The 20,000-nt window shown below is 44.8% G+C and overlaps 1 protein-coding gene across 1 annotated transcript in view; it reads left to right on the top strand.

Annotated features, from left to right (window-relative positions):
• Nucleotides 1–20,000, top strand: part of LOC145396248 (uncharacterized) — an 83,631-nt gene that overhangs the window by 42,434 nt on the left and 21,197 nt on the right. The window contains exons 5-6 of the mRNA XM_080269686.1: nucleotides 13,166–13,644; nucleotides 18,687–19,766. Of these exons, the coding sequence (XP_080125812.1) occupies nucleotides 13,166–13,644; nucleotides 18,687–19,766 (1,559 nt within the window). The remainder of the gene's footprint in view (nucleotides 1–13,165; nucleotides 13,645–18,686; nucleotides 19,767–20,000) is intronic.

Below are 20,000 nucleotides of genomic sequence, written 5' to 3'. Positions count from 1 at the left end.
ACTCTGAGGCTGCTATATAATCAAACACTAACGTCTTAGACAAACTCGGAACATAGTACCGTATCATCCGTATGGTACGGTGAATAGCCGATCATAGATGTCAGTTAGTGAGTTTAACAGATTCCGTATTAATAATTCTGAATTTCATTTGGTTTGGATTATGCATAATGTTACTAATTTATCATAGTTTCATAAAAATACACTGAGGTGGTTTGGACATGTGGAGAGAATGGAGAATGAAAGACTGACTAAGAGGGTGTATGTAGGTGAGGTGGAGGGAGGGAGAGGGAGGGGTAGACCAAGGATGAGGTGGAGGGATGGAGTTGAGAGGTATATGAAGGAGGGGGGGGTGAGTTGGGGGGAGGGGAGTCAAATGGTGGGTGGCAGAGTGACTTGGAGGCGTTTTGTCTGCGGTCACCCTTTGCGGGATTAGGGCTTCGGGCTATAGATAGATAGATAGATAGATTTATAAAAGGTCATCTTATAGCTAATGTAATAATAATTTTCTGAAAGCGGGACACGTAAGATAATTTGCTAATAAAGCGGGACGTTTTAGCCGCAAATAAATAAGCGGAACAGACTTAAAAAAAGCGGGAGTGTCCCGCCTAAAAGCGGGACTCTGGTCGCCTTACGTGTACTGGTATTAGCGGGGGTATTTTTACATGTCGGCTGGTCTTCTGGTAGATCAGTAAAGTCTGCGTTAGTGAAATTCAAATCCACAAACTGTTCCCTGCCCCAGCCGGGATTCGAACCTGGGTTCATCAGGACTGCAGGCCACCTCTAGCGATTCAGCCACCGCCTCCCCCTATATATATATATATATATATATATATATATATACTGTTCCTAGCGACCAAAAGCGCTAAATAAGTTACTGTTCTTAGTTTACGTAGCCACAAAAAGCGCTAAATAAGTTAATCTTCTTGGCGACCAAAAGCACTAAGTTACCCTTCTTAGTTTACTTAGCGACCAAAAGCGCTAATAAGTTACTCTTCTTAGTTTATGTAGCGACCAAAAGCGCTAAATAAGTTACTCGTCTTAGTTTCTGATGTGCGATACGTTTAGCGAGAAACGCATAAAATGAATGGCTTCTTAGTGATATATATTATAGCGAAAGGAGATGGTATTAACAAATATATGATCAGTTCCGGATTGCTGTTAGGTATTGTGTGTGTGTAATTCACCGGGTCGGTCAGGATCACTTGATGGTCGTGATCGTCAGCTTTTACCCTCCCGGAAGGGAGCTGAGAGCTCATATAGTCCGAACTAAGGGCAAGGCTGTGACCTTCACACACGCACACACCCATCCCCTTGCTCAAGGGGGACAGTAACCACCCACTTCGTCAGTGAAACTTTTCGCAACCCGAGCGAGGCGCGAACTCCCGTCCACCAGTTGGCAAGCGAGAGCGTTACCACTGCACCAGCGAGCGGTGTGTGTGTGTGTGTGTGTGTGTGTGTGTGTGTGTGTGTGTGCGCTGATAGGTTTTTTTTAGCAGGAATTACAATGATAGTAGTTTCCGTGACCATTTTTCTTTCTCATCGTAAAACACAGGAAGGATTTGTCGTAAGTTAGGGAATGGATCGTGAGTTACAACAGGGAATGTGTCGTAAGATGGAACAGGTAACTCAGGATATACGCTTGAGTTCCTTATACGTTGAGCTGTGCTGGGAAGGAGGAGGAGGAGGAGGAGGAAGGAGGAGGTGGAGGGATGGAAGAAAGGAAAGGAAGGTGAGGAGAAAAGGAAGGAAAGTTAGGGATGATGGTGGGAGGAGGAGGATGGTGAGGGAACGAGAAGATGGATGGATGGAGAGGAGGGGGGGGTGGAGGAAGGAGGGAGAGATGGATGGAGAGGAGGAGGGGATGAAGCAAGGAGGGAGAGATGGATGGAGAGGAGGAGGGGGTGGAGGAAGGAGGGAGAGATGGATGGAGAGGAGGAGGGGATGAAGCAAGGAGGGAGAGATGGATGGAGAGGAGGAGGGGATGGAGGAAGGAGGGAGAGATGGATGGAGAGAAGGAGGAGGAGGGGGTGGAGGAAGGAGGGAGAGATGGATGGAGAGAAGGAGGGGGAGTTGGGGAGAGGGAGAGGGAAGAAGGAGGTAGTGTCCGGTGAGTCAGAGGTGTCGACCGTTACAGTGTGAGGCGTTAAAGTCGCTAGTCCCGGGTTTAAACGCCATAACCCTCGCCCTTACTGACCCCTCCTCTGCCGCACCCTCCTTCTTCCTTACAGGGGTATAGTTATAAAAGAACCTAACTGACCAATTTTTAACGACAAACAGCTCCCTATTACAGTTAGCTATTATTACGGTTATTACGGATATTTAAAATTATTGTCTCACCACTCAGTCTGATTTGAATGTGAAGCCACTCAGTCTGATTTGAATGTTAAGTGTGTAGTGTCATTGAAGATAAACCCCCACCCCCGTCCTTTTTTCAGGTTTTTTATATATATTTTCTTATTCACGTTGATTTGCATTTAACGTTTTGTTGGCTGTATATAAGCGAAGATAAATTTATTCGATACGCAAGCCACAGTAAATTACCTTACTCATCGCACATAATATTGTTTTTCGAATAGTGACTTCAGTGTTCACTAATTTATATTTTAGCTCAGACGTAACCTATAACGAGCAGACCTATATATACAACTCAAGGTTAGGAAATTCTATAAATCATGTCCATTAGGCTGCAGTATCCTTGCCAACCTTCAGAATTCAATTTTAAACTCGCTTTTTCTCGCCCCTCCGAAAAAGATGGCGTTCCCATGTATTTTCCAGCCGCTGATGAACACGGGTTGGTTCTGTTGGCTGAGGGACTGTTTACGGTAGATTTAAATTTGGTTTGAATTAAATGGTAGGACAAACAGAACGAATTGGACACGCCCCGGGTTCCTATTTATAAAATCCTTTGCTTAAGGTTTGTATTTTATTGAATTACGTTTGTCTTGACTCTTACGGCTACCAGATACATTTGAGTCGAATTAGTGTGAATATTTAGAAGCTAAAAAACAGGAAAAAACAAAGGAATCAGACGTAATAGTTGTGTGTGAAGGAGAATTGTTTATCAGTTAGGCTTGCTAGGATCTTTTATACATACGAGGCCTCTAGTCTAACATGCCTGTCCTGACTAGACTGCCAAAGACTCCTGTCCTGTCGGGTTACCAGTTGAGCGCCTTCTTGACCAGTTACAAGATATTTTCACACCCATCCAGACCCAAGTTTTGAAAGCCAGCGTAATGACGCGAGTGATATTTTAAAAGATTTTGGCCATGTGTTTGTGAATTTCTGGGGGAGTTTGCGGTTTTTGTTAGCGATATTCTGGGGGGGTATCATGCATAGCGGGTTTCTAGCACTCGTTCAGGGCAACTCTAGCGACATGTGAATATGGCGTGGCATCCTTGAACCTCCCCGAGCATTAGGTGGAGGACTTGGAGTGGTAGTGGAAGGTTGTGGCGGTGTTGGTGCCAAGGAAATTTAAACTTGGTGACTTCCACGAGTTCCCCCTGAGTTTGAGTGCGACCTAAGTGTCACCGGGAGAGTCTGTGGATACGTTAAGGAGAGTGTGTGGATGCGTTAAGGTGCAGTGATGTCCCGGTATCGCCTAAGGACCGCTGTGTGTAATGGGTAGGTGGTGGCAGGTGGTCTGAGTTTGTCCTAAGTGCTATATCAAGCCCATAGCGAGTTTGTGGATGTGTTAAAATAGACATAATGTAGTGTGGAATTCGGAGCATTGTTTTTAATGGATAATAGTGAAGAATATTTAAAGTGGATTTCTTGAGTTTGGCCCGAAATTGTGAGTGAGTTTTAGATCCGTTGCGAGTTAGCGGACGCGTTAAAATTGCCCTAATATTGCAATGTGGTCTCTGAAGGGCGCTTTTTACTGGATACGTATGCTGGTGTGAAGAAAATAAAAAAATCTATGGCTTCCACGAATTCGTTTGGAATTTGAGAGCACTCGAAAAGTTTGGTGAGATCCATGGTGGGTCAGTTAATGTGCCTATGTTGTAATTATGCTGTTGTATCGTCTTCACAGCGTTCGTAATAAGGTGATTGTTGCGGCAGGTGTTGTGTTTATGTGCTTGTGTATATGTGTTTAAGTTGTGTTTTTGTGTTTGTTGTTTTCGTTTTTGTTGTGTTTTTGTTTATATTGTGTTTATGTTGTGTTGGGCAGCACCACAACCATCCCTTTCGTTCGTTCATCCACAACAGGTATTACGAGAACTGCAAGATGCCTACGTTTTAAAACCATAATGACAGTACATATATGAGTTATATTTTTTAATGTGCATAATATCGTTACCTTTATCGCAAAACGCAATACTTTTTTTTTTTCACACTTTAACCTGGCCTAAAATTACCGTCTCCATCTTGAAAACTGATTTGTAATTATCGATGAATTCCACAATATGATGCTAGTCACGAAGAAGTGCAGTGGAGAGGAAGTAGAGCCTTAGCATTGTCCGTGTGACAGAGCTACGTGAATTAAGCTGCAAAGGGACGAAATTCTGGGCCAATTTATGGTGAAAGGAGTATAGTGACATCAGCACTTGCTTAGTTTTGTTAGAGGGGTATACACACACACACACACACACACACACACACACACACACACACACACACACACACACACACACACACACACACACACACACACACACACACACACACACACACACACACACACACACACACACACACACGGGAGGAGCTTAGTACGGTACACATGCACCATCACCAAGCAGGACAATCACACTACACTCCCTCCCTCACCCTAATCTCCCTCTCACACCCTAATCTCCCTCTCACACCCTAATCTCCCTCTCACACCCTAATCTCCCTCTCACCGTAATCTCCCTCACCCTGATCTCCCTCTTTTACCCTAATTTCTCTCACCCTAATCTCCCTCCCTCACCCTAATCTCCTTTCCTCATCCCAATCTCCCTCCCTCATCCCAATCTCCCTCCCTCATCCCAATCTCCCTCCCTCATCCCAATCTCCCTCCCTCATCCCAATCTCCCTCCCACACCCTAATCTCCCTCCCTCACTCTAATCACCTTCCCTCACAGTACACTCCCTCCCTCACCCTAATCTCCCTCACCCTAATCACCCTCCCTCACCCTAATCACCCTCTCTCACCCTGTTCTCCCTCCCTCACCCTCCCTCACCCTAATTTTCCCCTCTCACCCTAATCTTACTTGTGTTAGATTTTTTTTATAACCCGCCAGAGATGATTATTTTTCCGATGTCAAAATTAGTGTGTTATTTGATTGACCTGCATGACGTCATAACCCCTCCCCCGTCTCTCTCTCTCTCTCTCTCTCTCTCTCTCTCTCTCTCTCTCTCTCTCTCTCTCTCTCAGAAATAGTGCTTTTAATCCAGTCAGATTTTTTAGAATTGTCAAGAGAAAAATTGTCGAGGGAGGGGACAAGGAAATGGGCGTGGAAGACAAAGAAATGGGCGTGAGGGGACAAAGAAATGGGCGTGGGAGACAAAGAAATGGGCGTGTGACAAAGAAATGGGCGTGTGACAAAGAAATGGGCGTGAGGGACAAAGAAATGGGCGTGGGAGACAAAGAAATGGGCGTGTGACAAAGAAATGGGCGTGAGGGACAAAGAAATGGGGGTGTGACAAAGAAATGGGCGTGAGGGACAAAGAAATGGGCGTGGGAGACAAAGAAATGGGCGTGTGACAAAGAAATGGGCGTGAGGGACAAAGAAATGGGCGTGGGAGACAAAGAAATGGGCGTGTGACAAAGAAATGGGCGTGAGGGACAAAGAAATGGGCGTGGGAGACAAAGAAATGGGCGTGTGACAAAGAAATGGGCGTGAGGGACAAAGAAATGGGGGTGTGACAAAGAAATGGGCGTGAGGGACAAAGAAATGGGGGTGTGACAAAGAAATGGGCGTGAGGGACAAAGAAATGGGGGTGTGACAAAGAAATGGGCGTGAGGGACAAAGAAATGGGCGTGAGGGACAAAGAAATGGGTGTGGGAGACAAAGAAATGGGCGTGGGAGACAAAGAAATGGGTGTGGGGGGACAAAGAAATGGTCGTGAGGGACAAAGAAATGGGGGTGTGACAAAGAAATGGGTGTGGGGGGACAAAGAAATGGGTGGATTGAGGGGTGGGATGGTGATGGAGGGTGGAGGGGAGAGGCCGCGAATATTTATCCCGTGAAAATATTATTCCGTGAAAATAAATGGTGTAGGATTGATGGTATTTAAGTAACGGTTTATTTACGGGTTTTGGAACAGGATAAATTGGCGTTGCTTTGGCGTTGCTTTGGCGTTATTTTGGCGTTGCTGTGGCGTTGCTGTGGCGTTGCTTTGGCGTTGCTGTGGCGTTATTTTGGCGTTGCTTTGGCGTGGGTTTCATGTGGCTGGTGTGTTTTTGCTACGCAGGCACAAAGTCCTTTTGAGAGAACTTGTTTACCAACCCGACTCTTGTTGTGGCCGCGTCAACAACAGTGTACACAAGGGTAGGACCACATCACCTTACCCCCCGTCTCTCTCGCTCTCTCTCTCTCTCTCTCTAGCTTTAATCATACAGCTGTCCGGCAGTATGCAAACAAAATAGGAAGAATAGTGACGTGGAAAGTACAAAAAATAAATAAATAAATAATATGGATATTTAGTTATCCTGGAAATTTATTAAGCTTCTTGATAATTTCATTTTTAAAAATAAAGAATAGCGATGCCCAACACCTCCCCTCGCCTCCCCCCACCACCACTACCACTACCACCACCTCCTCCTCTTCCTTCTCCTCCCCCTCCCCCTCCCCCTCCGCACACCCACCATTACCACGTCCATCCCCCCACCAACCCCCATCACTCCCCCACCACCATTTGTACCCCCTTCCCCCCCACCATCAATCACCTCCCCCACCATATTATCCCCCCAGCACCCACCACCCCACCCCTACCATCCAAACCCAGCACCCCTCATCCCCCACCCTCTAGCCGCCCCCACCCCGCACCCCAGGGCAACAGAGTCGAGGTTGTGGCGTGGGGAGTTACCCCTGTGACGGTGTGTTGATTTGTGTGAGTCAGCAAAACCCGTCAGGGCCGTGTGTGTGTGTGTGTGTGTGTGTGTGTGTGTGTGTGTGTGTGTGTGTGTGTGTGTGTGTGTTTCTAGATTGCACCTGCACCGTATATGTCGACAAACGATCGAGGAGAAATTTGAATGTCATAATAATAATAATAATAATAATAATCAGTCATTTCCTGTGGCACCCCACGGGATGCATAGGGCCTCGATAAACTCTCTCCACCAATATTTGTCTCTTGCCGTCTTCAGGTCCCACCAACACTCCTCCCCTGCATCTCTTCATTGTCCTCAGCCAGGTTTCCCCCGGCCTACCTCTGCCTCCTCTTCCTCTAGCAGTCCACTCTGGCACATCCTGACTGTCTTCTATATATGTGCCCCAGCCATTTCCTGCGAGACAGTCTTACATATTCATCAACCAGTTGATAATAATAATACGGTAATAATAATAATAATAATAATAATAATAATAATAATAATCCCCCTAAAAAATCAAAGTATTGCTAATAACTTTCAAAATAATTGGACTAAATGAAGCGAAACTTAACTCTACGTGTACTCAGATCTACACACACATTCAGACCAACTACGTGCCCTCAAAGTACGTGGACTCAGATTAACTACATACACTGAAATAAACTCTACATGCACTCAGATATTCAAAATACGTCAATACATTCCCTTGGTCGCTTACACTTACATTCACTTAAGAACGTTTGCTTGGTATAAACATTCAACATCATGTTTGTTTGGTAAGGTCAAGGATGTTGGGCAGTGCAGTATACTTGTGCGGTTAGGAGGCGTACGAACACCTCTTCCTTACCGGTTTATTTCTGATTCTGCTGCGTTAGTATATTCGTGTGTGTTGTTCATGCAATCTATGTCGCTATTAAAAAGATATAAGAAGCAAAAACAAAGACATTAATGGGTAGTTTGGACAATAAATCGTTAAGGAAGAAGTGCTAGGGAACATCCGTACCCGATGAGAATATGGGTCAATGTGTTTGCTGTTTGTGATTCGGGATCCTACCGCACTGTCTCGTGGGTGGAAATGATGATGATGGTGGTGGTGGGGGCGGTGGTACGGTGATGGTGATGGTGGTGGCAGTGGCGGTGATGGTGGTGGCGGTGGTGGTGATGGTGGCGGTGGTGATTGGTGGTGGACATCATCAACCCCTCCACTGCTAAGATGATTTTGGTAATAGGGCTAGACTAGTTTGATACCGAGAATAAATAGGAATAGTACTGTAATATGAATCAGATCGTCTGGAAATTAGTACTATTATAACTAACTTGGAATAGTGGACGTGTTAGGTTTTAGCAAATAATAGCGTCTTCACTGTTAGGGGGTTCTCAAGGAGTTGAATAAAATCGTCTGTAGTGAGCAATAATAGACTAATAAACCAAATTGACATGTCCTCAAGTTAAATGGCTTTGTTCTGATTGGGAGGATATCTCTTGGATGAATGAATTAGGCTGGTGTATATACATGAACCCCGGTTCTTGCTGTTTCCTACTGATTAACCTCAAGAGGGATGTGCTCAGTGGAAGGGACTGTGTGTGTGTGTGTGTGTGTGTGTGTGTGTGTTCAGTACAAGGTGTCTTGCATTTTATTTTTCCCACAGATGGGCGAAAAGCAGTCCAGTATAAGGTTTCTTACATCATTATGGCAAATCATTCATAATCAGTTACCCAAGATTAAGGGAAATGACACAATTCACTTACACTAATTGGAATCGACATTCTTGGCAAATTTTTCCAGGCACACAGAGAAGCCTGGGCATCGTTGGTCTAAGCCAGAAGCAGAGGGAAGGGTAAAAGCTGCCCACTCAGACTGCATACATTGCCATCTGGAGTGAATAGTGACATGGCATTAACCTATTTACCACGAGGTCTCTGTAAGGCCTTTAGACAGAGTATGTACAGGATGGCTTCACTTTTGACTTACTGTGCCAGACGATTAATTGGTACGTTCGGCTTAGGAGCACTGTTGGGTTGAGAAAAAATTACTGTAGGCTGCACTGGGTATCTTTCTGAAATAAAATTATCCAGAGCATCTCAAGTAAAATAGATACTGAACAGTACATTATCAGTCAGACGGCTTAATTCTTGCAGCCAGAGAATGCCATTTTCTATTACTCTATATTCTGGCTACCAAGCAGAGTATTTTATTTGACTTACAACAGTTCTGTAATAGTCTGTCTATCTATTGCCAGACGCCTCAATCCCGTTTCGGGTGGCCACAAACAAATTGCCTCCACGTCGCCCTCTCCCCCGCCATTTCACTGCCCTGCTCCCAACTCACACACCCCTCTCTCATATACCTCTCCACCCCATCCCTCCATCTCATCCTCGGCCTCCCCCTCCCTCTTCCCCCCTCCACCTCATCCTCGGCCTCCCCCTCCCTCTTCCCCCCTCCACCTCATCCTCGGCCTCCCCCTCCCTCTTCCCCCCTCCACCTCATCCTCGGCCTCCCCCTCCCTCTTCCCCCCTCCACCTCATCCTCGGCCTCCCCCTCCCTCTTCCCCCCTCCACCTCATCCTCGGCCTCCCCCTCCCTCTTCCCCCCTCCACCTCACTCACATATACTCTCTTCGTCAGTCTTTCACCCTCCATCCTCTCCACATGACCAAACCACCTCAGTGTGTTCCTCATTATGCTTCCTATCACATCCACATCCACACCACAATGCTCCTTTATATCCTCATTTGTCAGCCTGTCTCTCCATGTGACTCCACAGGCTCCTCTTAAATAACTCATTTCCACTGCTCTCACTCTTGACTTGTGTCCTTCCAACCACGTCCAAGCTTCACTTCCATACGTTAGAGTTGGTATCACAATACTGTCATGTAATAACTTTTACACTTCCATGCTCACTTCCCTGTTTCTTATCACTGCTTTCAAAGAACCAGCAACCTTTTTTCCCTGATGTACCCTTTCAAGCACTTCACCCTCCAAACCTCCATCCTTACTCATCACACTACCCAAGTACTTAAACGTACTCACATTTTCCAATTCCTCACCATCCAACCTCACTGTACATTCACTGACTTCACCTCTCTCAAAGACCATCACTTTACTCTTCCCTATATTCACCTTTAGATTCTGTTTCTTACACACTCTCCCAAACTCATCCACCATGCCTTGCAGCTCCCCTTCGTCTTCACTCAACAACACAGTATCATCTGCAAACAACAGTACAGGGAGTTTCCACACAATATCCTCTCTCACCAGGGCCACTCCAACATCCACTACCCTAACTTGTACCTCTTTTATTACCCCATCCATGTACAGATTGAACAACCATGAAGACATGACACATCCCTATTTCAACCCAACCTTCAAAGAGAAAAATTCACTTAGTTCACCATCCACACGCACTGCAGCCTTAGCACCATCATACATACTCTTCACAGCATTCAACAACGTCCCATCTACTCCATATATTCTTAATACTTTCCACAATCGTTGTCTATCCACCCTGTCACATGCTTTCTCCAAATCCATGAGAGCCGCATACAACTTCTTTCCCTTCTCTAGAAACTTTTCCACTAAAGATCTAAGAATGAATATCTGATCTACACAACCTCATCCCTTCCTAAAGCCTCGCTGTTCTTCTCCAACTAATTTCTCTGTTCTTTCTCTAACTCTGTCAATAAGTATCCTACCATACACTTTTCCTATTATACTAGGAGAAGAAGACAAATGCCCCTATGATTACCACACACTTCTTTTTCCCCTTTTCCTTTGTACAGTACAAGGGAATAATTACACCTGACTTCCAATCCTCCGGGACTCTACCTTCCTCCCAGGCCAGTCTGCACATCTTCCACATCCATTCTACTACTATCTCTCCCCCATGCTTCAGCATTTCACCACACACTCCATCAATTCCTGGGGCTTTCCCCAATTGAACTTTCTTCATTGCTTCCATAACTTCTATCCTACTGATTTCTTCCTGTCTTCTCACCTTCCTCCTTCTCCCAGCCATTCCCCAGCCACTTATACTCGCATTACTTCCATCCTCTATGTTCAACAATTCCTTAAAGTGTTCTCTCCATCTGCTCACATTTTCTCCCTTCTCCACTAGTAATCTACCATTTTTATCTTTCACTCCCCTGCTAACTTCACTTCCACCCTGTCTCACTCTTTTCACTTCTTTCCAGAACATTTTCTTACAGTCCCTCCACTTTACACTCAGATTCCTTCCAAATTCCTCATCCACTCTCTTCTTACCCTCTATTACTAATCTTTTCACCTCTATCTTTCTACATATAACTCTCTCTTCCGCCTCTCAACTTCTTCCACGCCCCTATTTCTCATCCATTCATTTTATGCTTTCTTCTTTTGTGCCACAGCCTGTCTCACCTCTTCAGTCCATCACGCTGTTCCTTGCACCCCCCTCCGTCTTCTCTCCCTTCCACACACCACATCACATGCTGCACATATTTCTTCTGTAAATATCCTACACACACCTTCCACATCTCCCATCTGCTCCAATTCATATTTGCCCAATCGTTCCTCCACTTCTCTCTTATACTCTGCCTTTTTCTCATCCTCTTGTAACCTTTCCACTCTCCTTGCAACTACTCCTTCCTCTCGTCTTTCACTTCTTCTATTCCTCCATCTTACTTGAATCCTAATTCTGGCCACCACCAAGTAGTGGTCAGAAAGTACACTCCCCCAACCTCTATAAGCTCTTGCATCCATTACACATCTTCGCATCCTTTCATCCACACACACTTAATCAATCATTGCCTTCCTTTCATTCAGTTCACCACGCACCCTTCTCATCACTCGCCATGTATACCTGTGGATCATTTTATGCCTGAAGAGGGTATTGGCTATCACCAACCCCCTCCCAGCACAAATGTCCACTAACGCACTCCCATTCTTATCTATCTCAGCAGGCACACCCCACTCACCAACTATTCCATCCACCTTCACATTCCCAACTTTACCATTCATATCACCGATCAAAAACACTCTCTCATTCCTTCCAAACTTTTCCATGCACACTTCTACATTTGTCCAGAACTCTTCTCTCACTCCTCTAGCACGATCTTGTGTTGGCGCATACACACACACACACACACACACAGTCGCCCACATTTGTATTCCAACTTTCAACTTTACCCACACAATCCTTGACCCAACTGATCCATACTGTCTTATGCTCTTCTTCCATCTGTTACTCACAACTATACATACTCCTTCCTTTGCCCTCTCATTCTCACCTACTCCTGCACATATACCCCATCCATACTCCCATTCTCTCACACTTTCTCCTCTCCATTTTGTTTGTTATTCCACATACATCCACTTTCGCACCCTCAAGCTCCTGGACAATCTCTCTCTCTTTCACCTCAATCAGATAGATATATAGATAGTACCGTAATAGGTGTTACAAGGCCTTGTATGGTACTTGGAATATGGGTTTCTCTTCTCCCTATCAGAGCAGTATCACCCGAGCTGAATAAAATTGTCTGAGAGGATCAGAAAATACAAAATACAGTACAGTAAATCATGCCTTTGAAGAATGCTAAAGCAATCAGTTCATCTGTAGCAAGAACAAGATGGTTAATTTAGAGTTTTCGCCTCAAGAAAGGTTTTGGATTTTCTTCGTTCCTTTCTCCCTTCCTGCCCTTTTTTTTCATTAGAGAATGGGAAACCACTCGTAGGCTGGATACAGTCAGCTAGATCTTGTTTGGTTATCTGAGAGGTTTTTGTTGTAGAATGTTTTTGAGTTTTAATACCAGAGTATAAAGTTTTCATTTCTCTTTTCCCATACTTTTTTTTTAAGTCTTGTCAAGTAGTTCACAAAATTCACTGTCTTATAATGTATTTTTCTTGCAGGACAAACACAAGGACTCGTATTTAAAGCTGTAATTTCTCTTTCCTCATCTTCATTTCTCATTTTTTGTTTTTTAGCCCATTTAAGTTCTGTGTCAGGTAGTTCACAAAATTCACTGTTTTGTAATGCATTTTTTTTCTTCCAGGATGAACCACAAGGACTCATACATAAAGCTTTCATTTCTCTTGTAGCATTTTTTTTTTTTTAATGGCTTTTAAGTTGTTTCAAGTAGTTCATAAAATTCCTTGTCTTATAGTGCATTTTTTCATGCAGGACGTACCACAAGGACTCGTATATGGCACACCGGCGGGACTGGAAGACAGGCTTTGAGGGACGTTATCGCAGGACCATCTCACCATCATCAGCCACCCGCAACCTTCTCTGCCCTCGTGACCTCAGTGCCACCACTGCCAACACAGCCCCTGCTAACACCTCTGCCACCTCACTTGACCACAGGAATGCCTCTGCCAGCACCACCACCACTGCCACCACCTCCCTAGACTACAGGAATTCTGGTACCAATAGTATTTCCAGCACATCACTTGACAACAGGAATTCTGCTACCACCAGTAACAGCATTTCCACCTCGTCACTGGATCACAGGAATTCGGTGACGACTGCTACGTCAACCCCCAGTACAACCACCACCACCACCACCTCTGCCGGTTCCCTGCGACCCTTCACCTCCTCACAGTTCATCCAGTCAAACAACTCCAAGAACCTCTGTGATGACAAGACTGTGAAAAGCAATGGTGGGTCCTGTGAAGTATTCCATTATTATTATTATTATTACTATCATCATTATTATCATTATTGTAGTTTTGAATCATCAGTACAAATCCCCTTCAGTATGGTGATGTCTCTTATCACTTTCTTTGTGCCATCTCCAGATGACTTCATTCAGCCCAGGGAAGAACTCTTATACATAGCTTAGGAGTTCATGAAAACTATCTAACCCATGTAGTAATGTCCCTTTAATCTGATATAGTAATGTATAATTGTTAGGATATGTCAGTAGTATATTGTTTTATCTATCAACAAAACGGAAAAATTTATTACAAGGACAGTATTGTCATCCCCTAACAGTTATATCGGATTAGATGTCATCATATTGAAGATGATATTTCAGCCTTCTGCATTTCATTTTATAGCATATTTGGCCCATGCTACATTAATTTTATCAGTATGATGTTGACAATCTGCATTCCTCACATTTTACTGCATCATTTTATTCACAATACTGAAGGCCTCGGGTAGTCAAGGGCCTTATGCTGATAACTTTTAATTTTGGTTAGTTTAACATTCTATCAGGGTCTTTATTGGCTCTCTGGGTCGTACCTTACCCCTTCCTGTGTTGGGAAAGGAGTTCTGGATGATGATGATGATGATGATTGCGATGGTGATAGGGTGAGAAGTGGTTGGAAGAAGTTCAGGGAGCTCTTGCCTCTCCTGACATTGAGAGGGCTCTCCCTATGTGCTAAGGGGTCTTTGTATGCAGCATGTGTTAGGAGCGTAGTGCTGTATGGCAGTGAGACCTGGGCAGTGAAGGAGGAAGATATTCGCCGGCTCAGACGTACAGAAATGACAATGATTAGGTGGATGTGCAGTGCGTCCCTGCGTCCAAGGCCTGGAGGGGCTGGGTTTACAATGGAAGAGTTGAGAGGTAGGATGGGACTGGAGTGTATTGGTGTTGTGATGAGGAGAGGTAGATTGAGGTGGTTTGGACATGTGGAGAGGATGGGGGATGATAATTGGATGAGGAAGGTGAGAAGTGTTAATATTGGGGGTGGGGTTATGAGGGGTAGACCGAGAAAGACATGGGATGAGGTCATTAAGTGTGACCTTAGGGTTAAGGGACTGAACAGGGAGGCTGCAATGGATCGTACAGTGTGGAGAGCCGCCATTAGGTGACCAAGGCCGACACATGCAAGCATGTTGGAGCCTTTAAAAACGAAAACGAAATATGAAGATCTCTGGTAGTCATGGGGTTTGTGGAGTTAACTTTTAAATTGCTTCACTAAGAGAGATTTCCCCTAAGATAAATATAATTATGAGGTAGGAATGAGTCTCCTCAGTTTCTGGTTTAATCAACCCTCCAGTCTAACCGCATTTGGCCATCAAGTGAAGTAAAACGAGTTAGAAATCTTTGGCAGGTTAGAGAATAAAAGGGATAATATTTGGCACATTAGAGAAAAGGTGCTTTAGAACCCCATTCTTCTGACCATCCTGTCTCTTGTACAGTCAACAGAAAAGAATCATGTCATGTTCATGCTGAAACACAAGACAAAGATTTTGCAGTAATTGTAAATCCCACTTTAGTGACCATATATTACTTTCCCTTTTGTTTCACAAGGAAGTCACAGGCCTCAGCCTGCATTATTGCAGCACAGTCACTGTTTATGGGGTTCAGTAATTCTTTTCAAGATGAGATACATGTGAAAACTGAAATATTTTATCTCCCCTCCCTGCCATACTGGAGTCGCCCCCATGCCCCCCCCCCCCCACATTTCCCACACAATACCAAATTTGACATCCCCCATCTCCCCCCAACACCCCGATAACCTAACTGTTGCCTATAATTATATAGTGCTAGTCTACTTATGCTAAGAATGAAGAAGTTTCTGAAGTTTATTTAGTGTTGGACCACTGACATTGTTGATGTGACACCACTACAGATTATTGAATGCATAGACAGATTATGCTGGTACAGATAGTTAAAGTATGCACTACTGATGCAGAAGGTGATAGGTGTGAATGTTGAGGGTAGAGTTGCAAGAGGCAGATGGAAGTAGACTTGGCAGAAAGTCATACATTGTGGCCTCAGGGATAAGGAACTGAATAGGGAGGTTGCTAGAGACTGAGCAGTGTGGAGAGCTGTCATTAGGTGACCAAGACTATGCATGCAAACCTGTTGGAACCCTTGTAAATGAAATGAAACTACCTGCCTGCTACCTACAGTATTGGAAATTGCATAACTAACTCCTGTACTTTATTATGATGCAGTCATCTTTGTCTAGGATCCCCTTAAATGGCATTTTTCCATGGCCAGCTGTAATTGTATAGGTTCATGCAGTCATATTTATTAAGCTGCAGTTTCACCCCTTTTTCGTAGTCACAGTGGTGGTGCAGCTGTGCAGTATTGTACCTAACCTTTTCAGCATGAGGGTATTCCTTTCTCTCCTTGGAGCCTGCAGACAGTTTCATTCAGTTTAGAAGATTCTGGTAGTGAAAGGAATAGTAGCAGTGGTAGTAGCTGCGACCCCAGACTCATTTGAACAGGAACACAGAGTTCTGCAGGCCACCATTCTCTTTTTAGGGGATTGGGGAGATTGACGGATGTTTGTATAACCAAGCACCATCTGTTCCTATCATTGCCACCACATAAGGCATCCCTCTCCAGCACGTGAAAGGCAACAGTGGAAATCGTGTACAGAATAACCCTTTTTTAGTACATGAAATGTGCCCTAAAGGTGAATGAAACTATCTGATGGGGGCAAACGTATAGTAATAAAAAAATAATAAAACAACAGTCACAGTGCAGTTATTAGCTTTGTACTGCCATGCTCCCACATTATCACTTTTTTTAACCTTTGTCGTCACAGCTTTCACTTCCTGTCAGTTGATTACACACTCACACTGCCGCCCTCCCGTCTAGAGCTCCCCAAGGATGGAATGGTAGCCATCTTTGCATCATTTTATACCATAATTAAAATAATCTCTCCCCATCGTCATGATATAAGTCTCAAGTAATTATTCCTCTGATTTATTATTCATTTATGGGTATTCATCCCTTGTATTGGATTTGTGTTGATATAGTGCTGTTTCATGATTAACAATTTGGAATATGCTTTTTACTCAAGAGCATCCCTTATGTGTGACATTAGAACGATTTTGTGTAATGAATAAGTGAAAAGTTTCTTGATTAAATTGGTGTTCATTCATTGGCAGCGTTATGACTTAATTTTCAGCACAAGAAGTTCAAATGAGAAATATTCGTATTCTTTATCTGTCAAATTACTACAAGGACTGAGACAGAGGAGAAGGCAGATGATGATGATTGAGTGAGAGAGAGAGAGAGAGAGAGAGAGAGAGAGATTGGAAACAAGGAGGAGAAAGGAATGGGAAAGAAGTCATAGCCATGCAGAGGAAACAATATATTTCCTCCTGTGTTTCCAGATGTTTAAATTACCCAGTAGTTTAAATCCCCTTTCCTGTGCATTCATATATGCATACATTTACATATTTGAAGGCCTTGGCCATGTATGCATGGGTATGCCTTTTTTTTTTAAGGCACACTCACCGTCCACTCACTCAGTGTAGTCCTGCTTTGGGTGTCTGCCCATTCCTCTCTTCTTTCCTCCCTCTTGTGTCTTTCCTTCATTCTTTCCTCTTTCTTCTGCTTACGGGTGACTTTACACTTCCTCTTCAATCTTTTTTTCCTTCATTCTTTCCACTTCCTTCTGCCTGTGGGTGACTCTACACTTAGTGACAAGCCAAATAGGTTCCTGTACACCGGGAAACCATTTACTACGCTGGATGGTAACCATATAACCAGATCATGGCGCCTAGTGGTTTAGTGAGCAATTAAGGCCCTCCAATTGGATTGAGCCTGTGTAGGTTTATATCCAAGGGGCAGTAGGGGTTTATTGCTCACGTATTGCCACTCAGGGATGAGTGGGGCTGGTCACTCTCATCTGAATTGTCAGCACCAACTTGCCTAGCCCCGGTGCCCAACGCTCCTTATGGGGCAACATAGTTTTGGATGATGAATGTATGTATGTTTATGTGAAGCTACAGAACTTGGTGAATGTTTTTGGCTTATCCGATAGAGCCAGGATTCTGGGGGCTTGAATGATGAGTGAATGGAAGTGTGGTCCACTGGATTGGGCAAATTTACATTGCTACTCCTCACTCTCCCCTATGGTGGGAAAGGAGGTCTGGATGGTGATGATGATAATGTATGTTTTTTTGTTTTTTTTCCTCAGTGATAGCAGTTATCAGCCATACTGGCTGTTGTACAGATTCTTGTGTGCCATCAACAAGTCACTTGGCCTTTTTTTAATGGCTGGATGCTGTTCTTGTCACCACCCCCTACATCTGGTGTATTCAGGCTGGCTGCTACAGTACATACCTGGGTCCTGAGGTTAGGCTTCTGGTTTTCCTCATGCTAAGCCAGCTGCCATGCAAACCTGATGAATCCAGCCTACCATAGGGAACAGGTGGTGGTTGAAGATTTTTTTTTTTTAAATTTGTCCAGCTCTGGGCAAAGGCTTCAGGGCCTATCCCAAGGCCCAGTAGCCCTCCTACACACCTCCACATATCACCACTTCTGCATTAACCCCTGCAGTCCATATTGAATACTTGCTAGGGCTGTCTCATACAGGACTGGTGTACTGGTATTAGGGAGGATATTTTTACTTGTCGGCGAGTCTTCTGATGGGTCAGTCAAGTCTGCTTTTGTGAAATTCAGATCCTTAAACTGTTCCCTATCCCAGCCAGGATTCGATCCTGGGTCCAGCAGGACTGCAGGCCGCCTTTCTTCCGATTCAGCCACTGCCTCCCCAGACATTGTGTAATGGTTGTGTCTGCCCAGCTTGGGAGTGGTATGCAAGGCCAGTTACCAGGCTTTTGGTCCTACACCACTCCCATGATAGTACCTCCCATGGTCATCATCCATCATCTACATACCTTACATATTTCCATACATTTGTGCATATTGCGAGAAACGTTTTACATTATTTTATTTCCCCTGAAGTGCAGTACAGTTGTTTATAATATTAATTTTTGTCCCCAGGGTGGCCGGGCAGTGGACAGTCATCATCCACAACTGTCAGCTTCACTGCAGAGGAGCTGAAGGCATTTAAGGCACGACGAGCGCATGTCCATGACACAACCACTCAGCCCCATCCCCTGCAGCTCCACTCATCACAGTCATCACCAGCGCTAACTGGTCTCCCTCCTCAAGCACAGGATGGTTTGGCTTCATCTCCGGCAAGTGGTGGTGCTGATTCTCACTTGGGGTCTGGGCATAGTGGTTCGCCTGCATCACCTAGTAAGCTAAGTCCGGCGCAGTCATGGCGGACTTCACTGGACTCCCTCAACCGGTCCGGCTCTCCTTCAGCCACTCCCACTGCCATTAGTAGTAAGCATTCCCCTCGAACAATCACCAGGGCTACCAGTTTAGCGGAGACCTACCACGCTTCGGAGGAGATGGGTAAATCACAGGAGGCGCTGCATCTTCCACGTGCATCAAGCATAAATGAATCGCTCTCTCGCATCACTGCAATTAGTGATTCTCTAAGCAGGTCCACTAGTGTAGCCGATTCCCTCAGTCGATCCCAGTCTATCACGGAAACCTCGATGCAGAACCTCACAAACACATTAAGCGAAGCAGCCTCCCACCTCTCTAGTCTACCCGAGGTGCAGCCGGCATCCCCATCGTCACCCTTATCATCAGTGTCACACGATGGTCCCATAACTGCCCACCCCGCCACTGTCACAGAGGAGACATCACCGATATCCTCTAATAAGTCCTCACCAGTGCACCCCAAGTCTGCCGAATCACCAGTATCTTCTAAGTCCTTACCAGTGCACCCTAAGTCTCCCGAAACAGTGCCAGTTACCCGTTCAACTGGATCTCCCTTGTCGTCAACAAATTCACCCCCAGCCACATTGTCTGAAACGAACAGCTCACCCCGGGCACGGCCCGTCACTTCACCCTCTATGTCCTCCCCCATGACGCCCGTGGACCTTAACAGCATCGTTGTCCTGGGCTATGGGCGGACGCCATACCAAGAGGAGCTTGATTGTGACAGGCTATCCCAGGACTACGTACCACAGTTCTGCATGGATAACAAACTACGTGCCTTACTTGGTGAGTACAGTAAATTGATACTATAACTGATATTCAGTGCTATTATTAAGCTTTGTGCATCTTAACTAGGAGACTTTCTTCGTTCTGCAGCTTCTTTACCATAGCTCAGTGGCAGAATAAGACAGTACTGCAGCTCAACATCCATTCTTTAGCTCCTCTCTTGAATAGCTCAGGTGTTAAGCCTGTATTAAAGCACGGCACACAAGAAGGAGAAATGGTAGTTTTAGGCAAAGT

The sequence above is a fragment of the Coenobita brevimanus genome, chromosome 35, assembly GCF_032717465.1.
Source record: "Coenobita brevimanus isolate Jiangsu-jjx chromosome 35, ASM3271746v2, whole genome shotgun sequence".
NCBI classification, from domain to species: Eukaryota; Metazoa; Arthropoda; class Malacostraca; order Decapoda; family Coenobitidae; genus Coenobita; species Coenobita brevimanus.
Note: the sequence above shows the minus strand (reverse complement) of the source record. Positions and strands in the feature narration are given on the sequence as shown.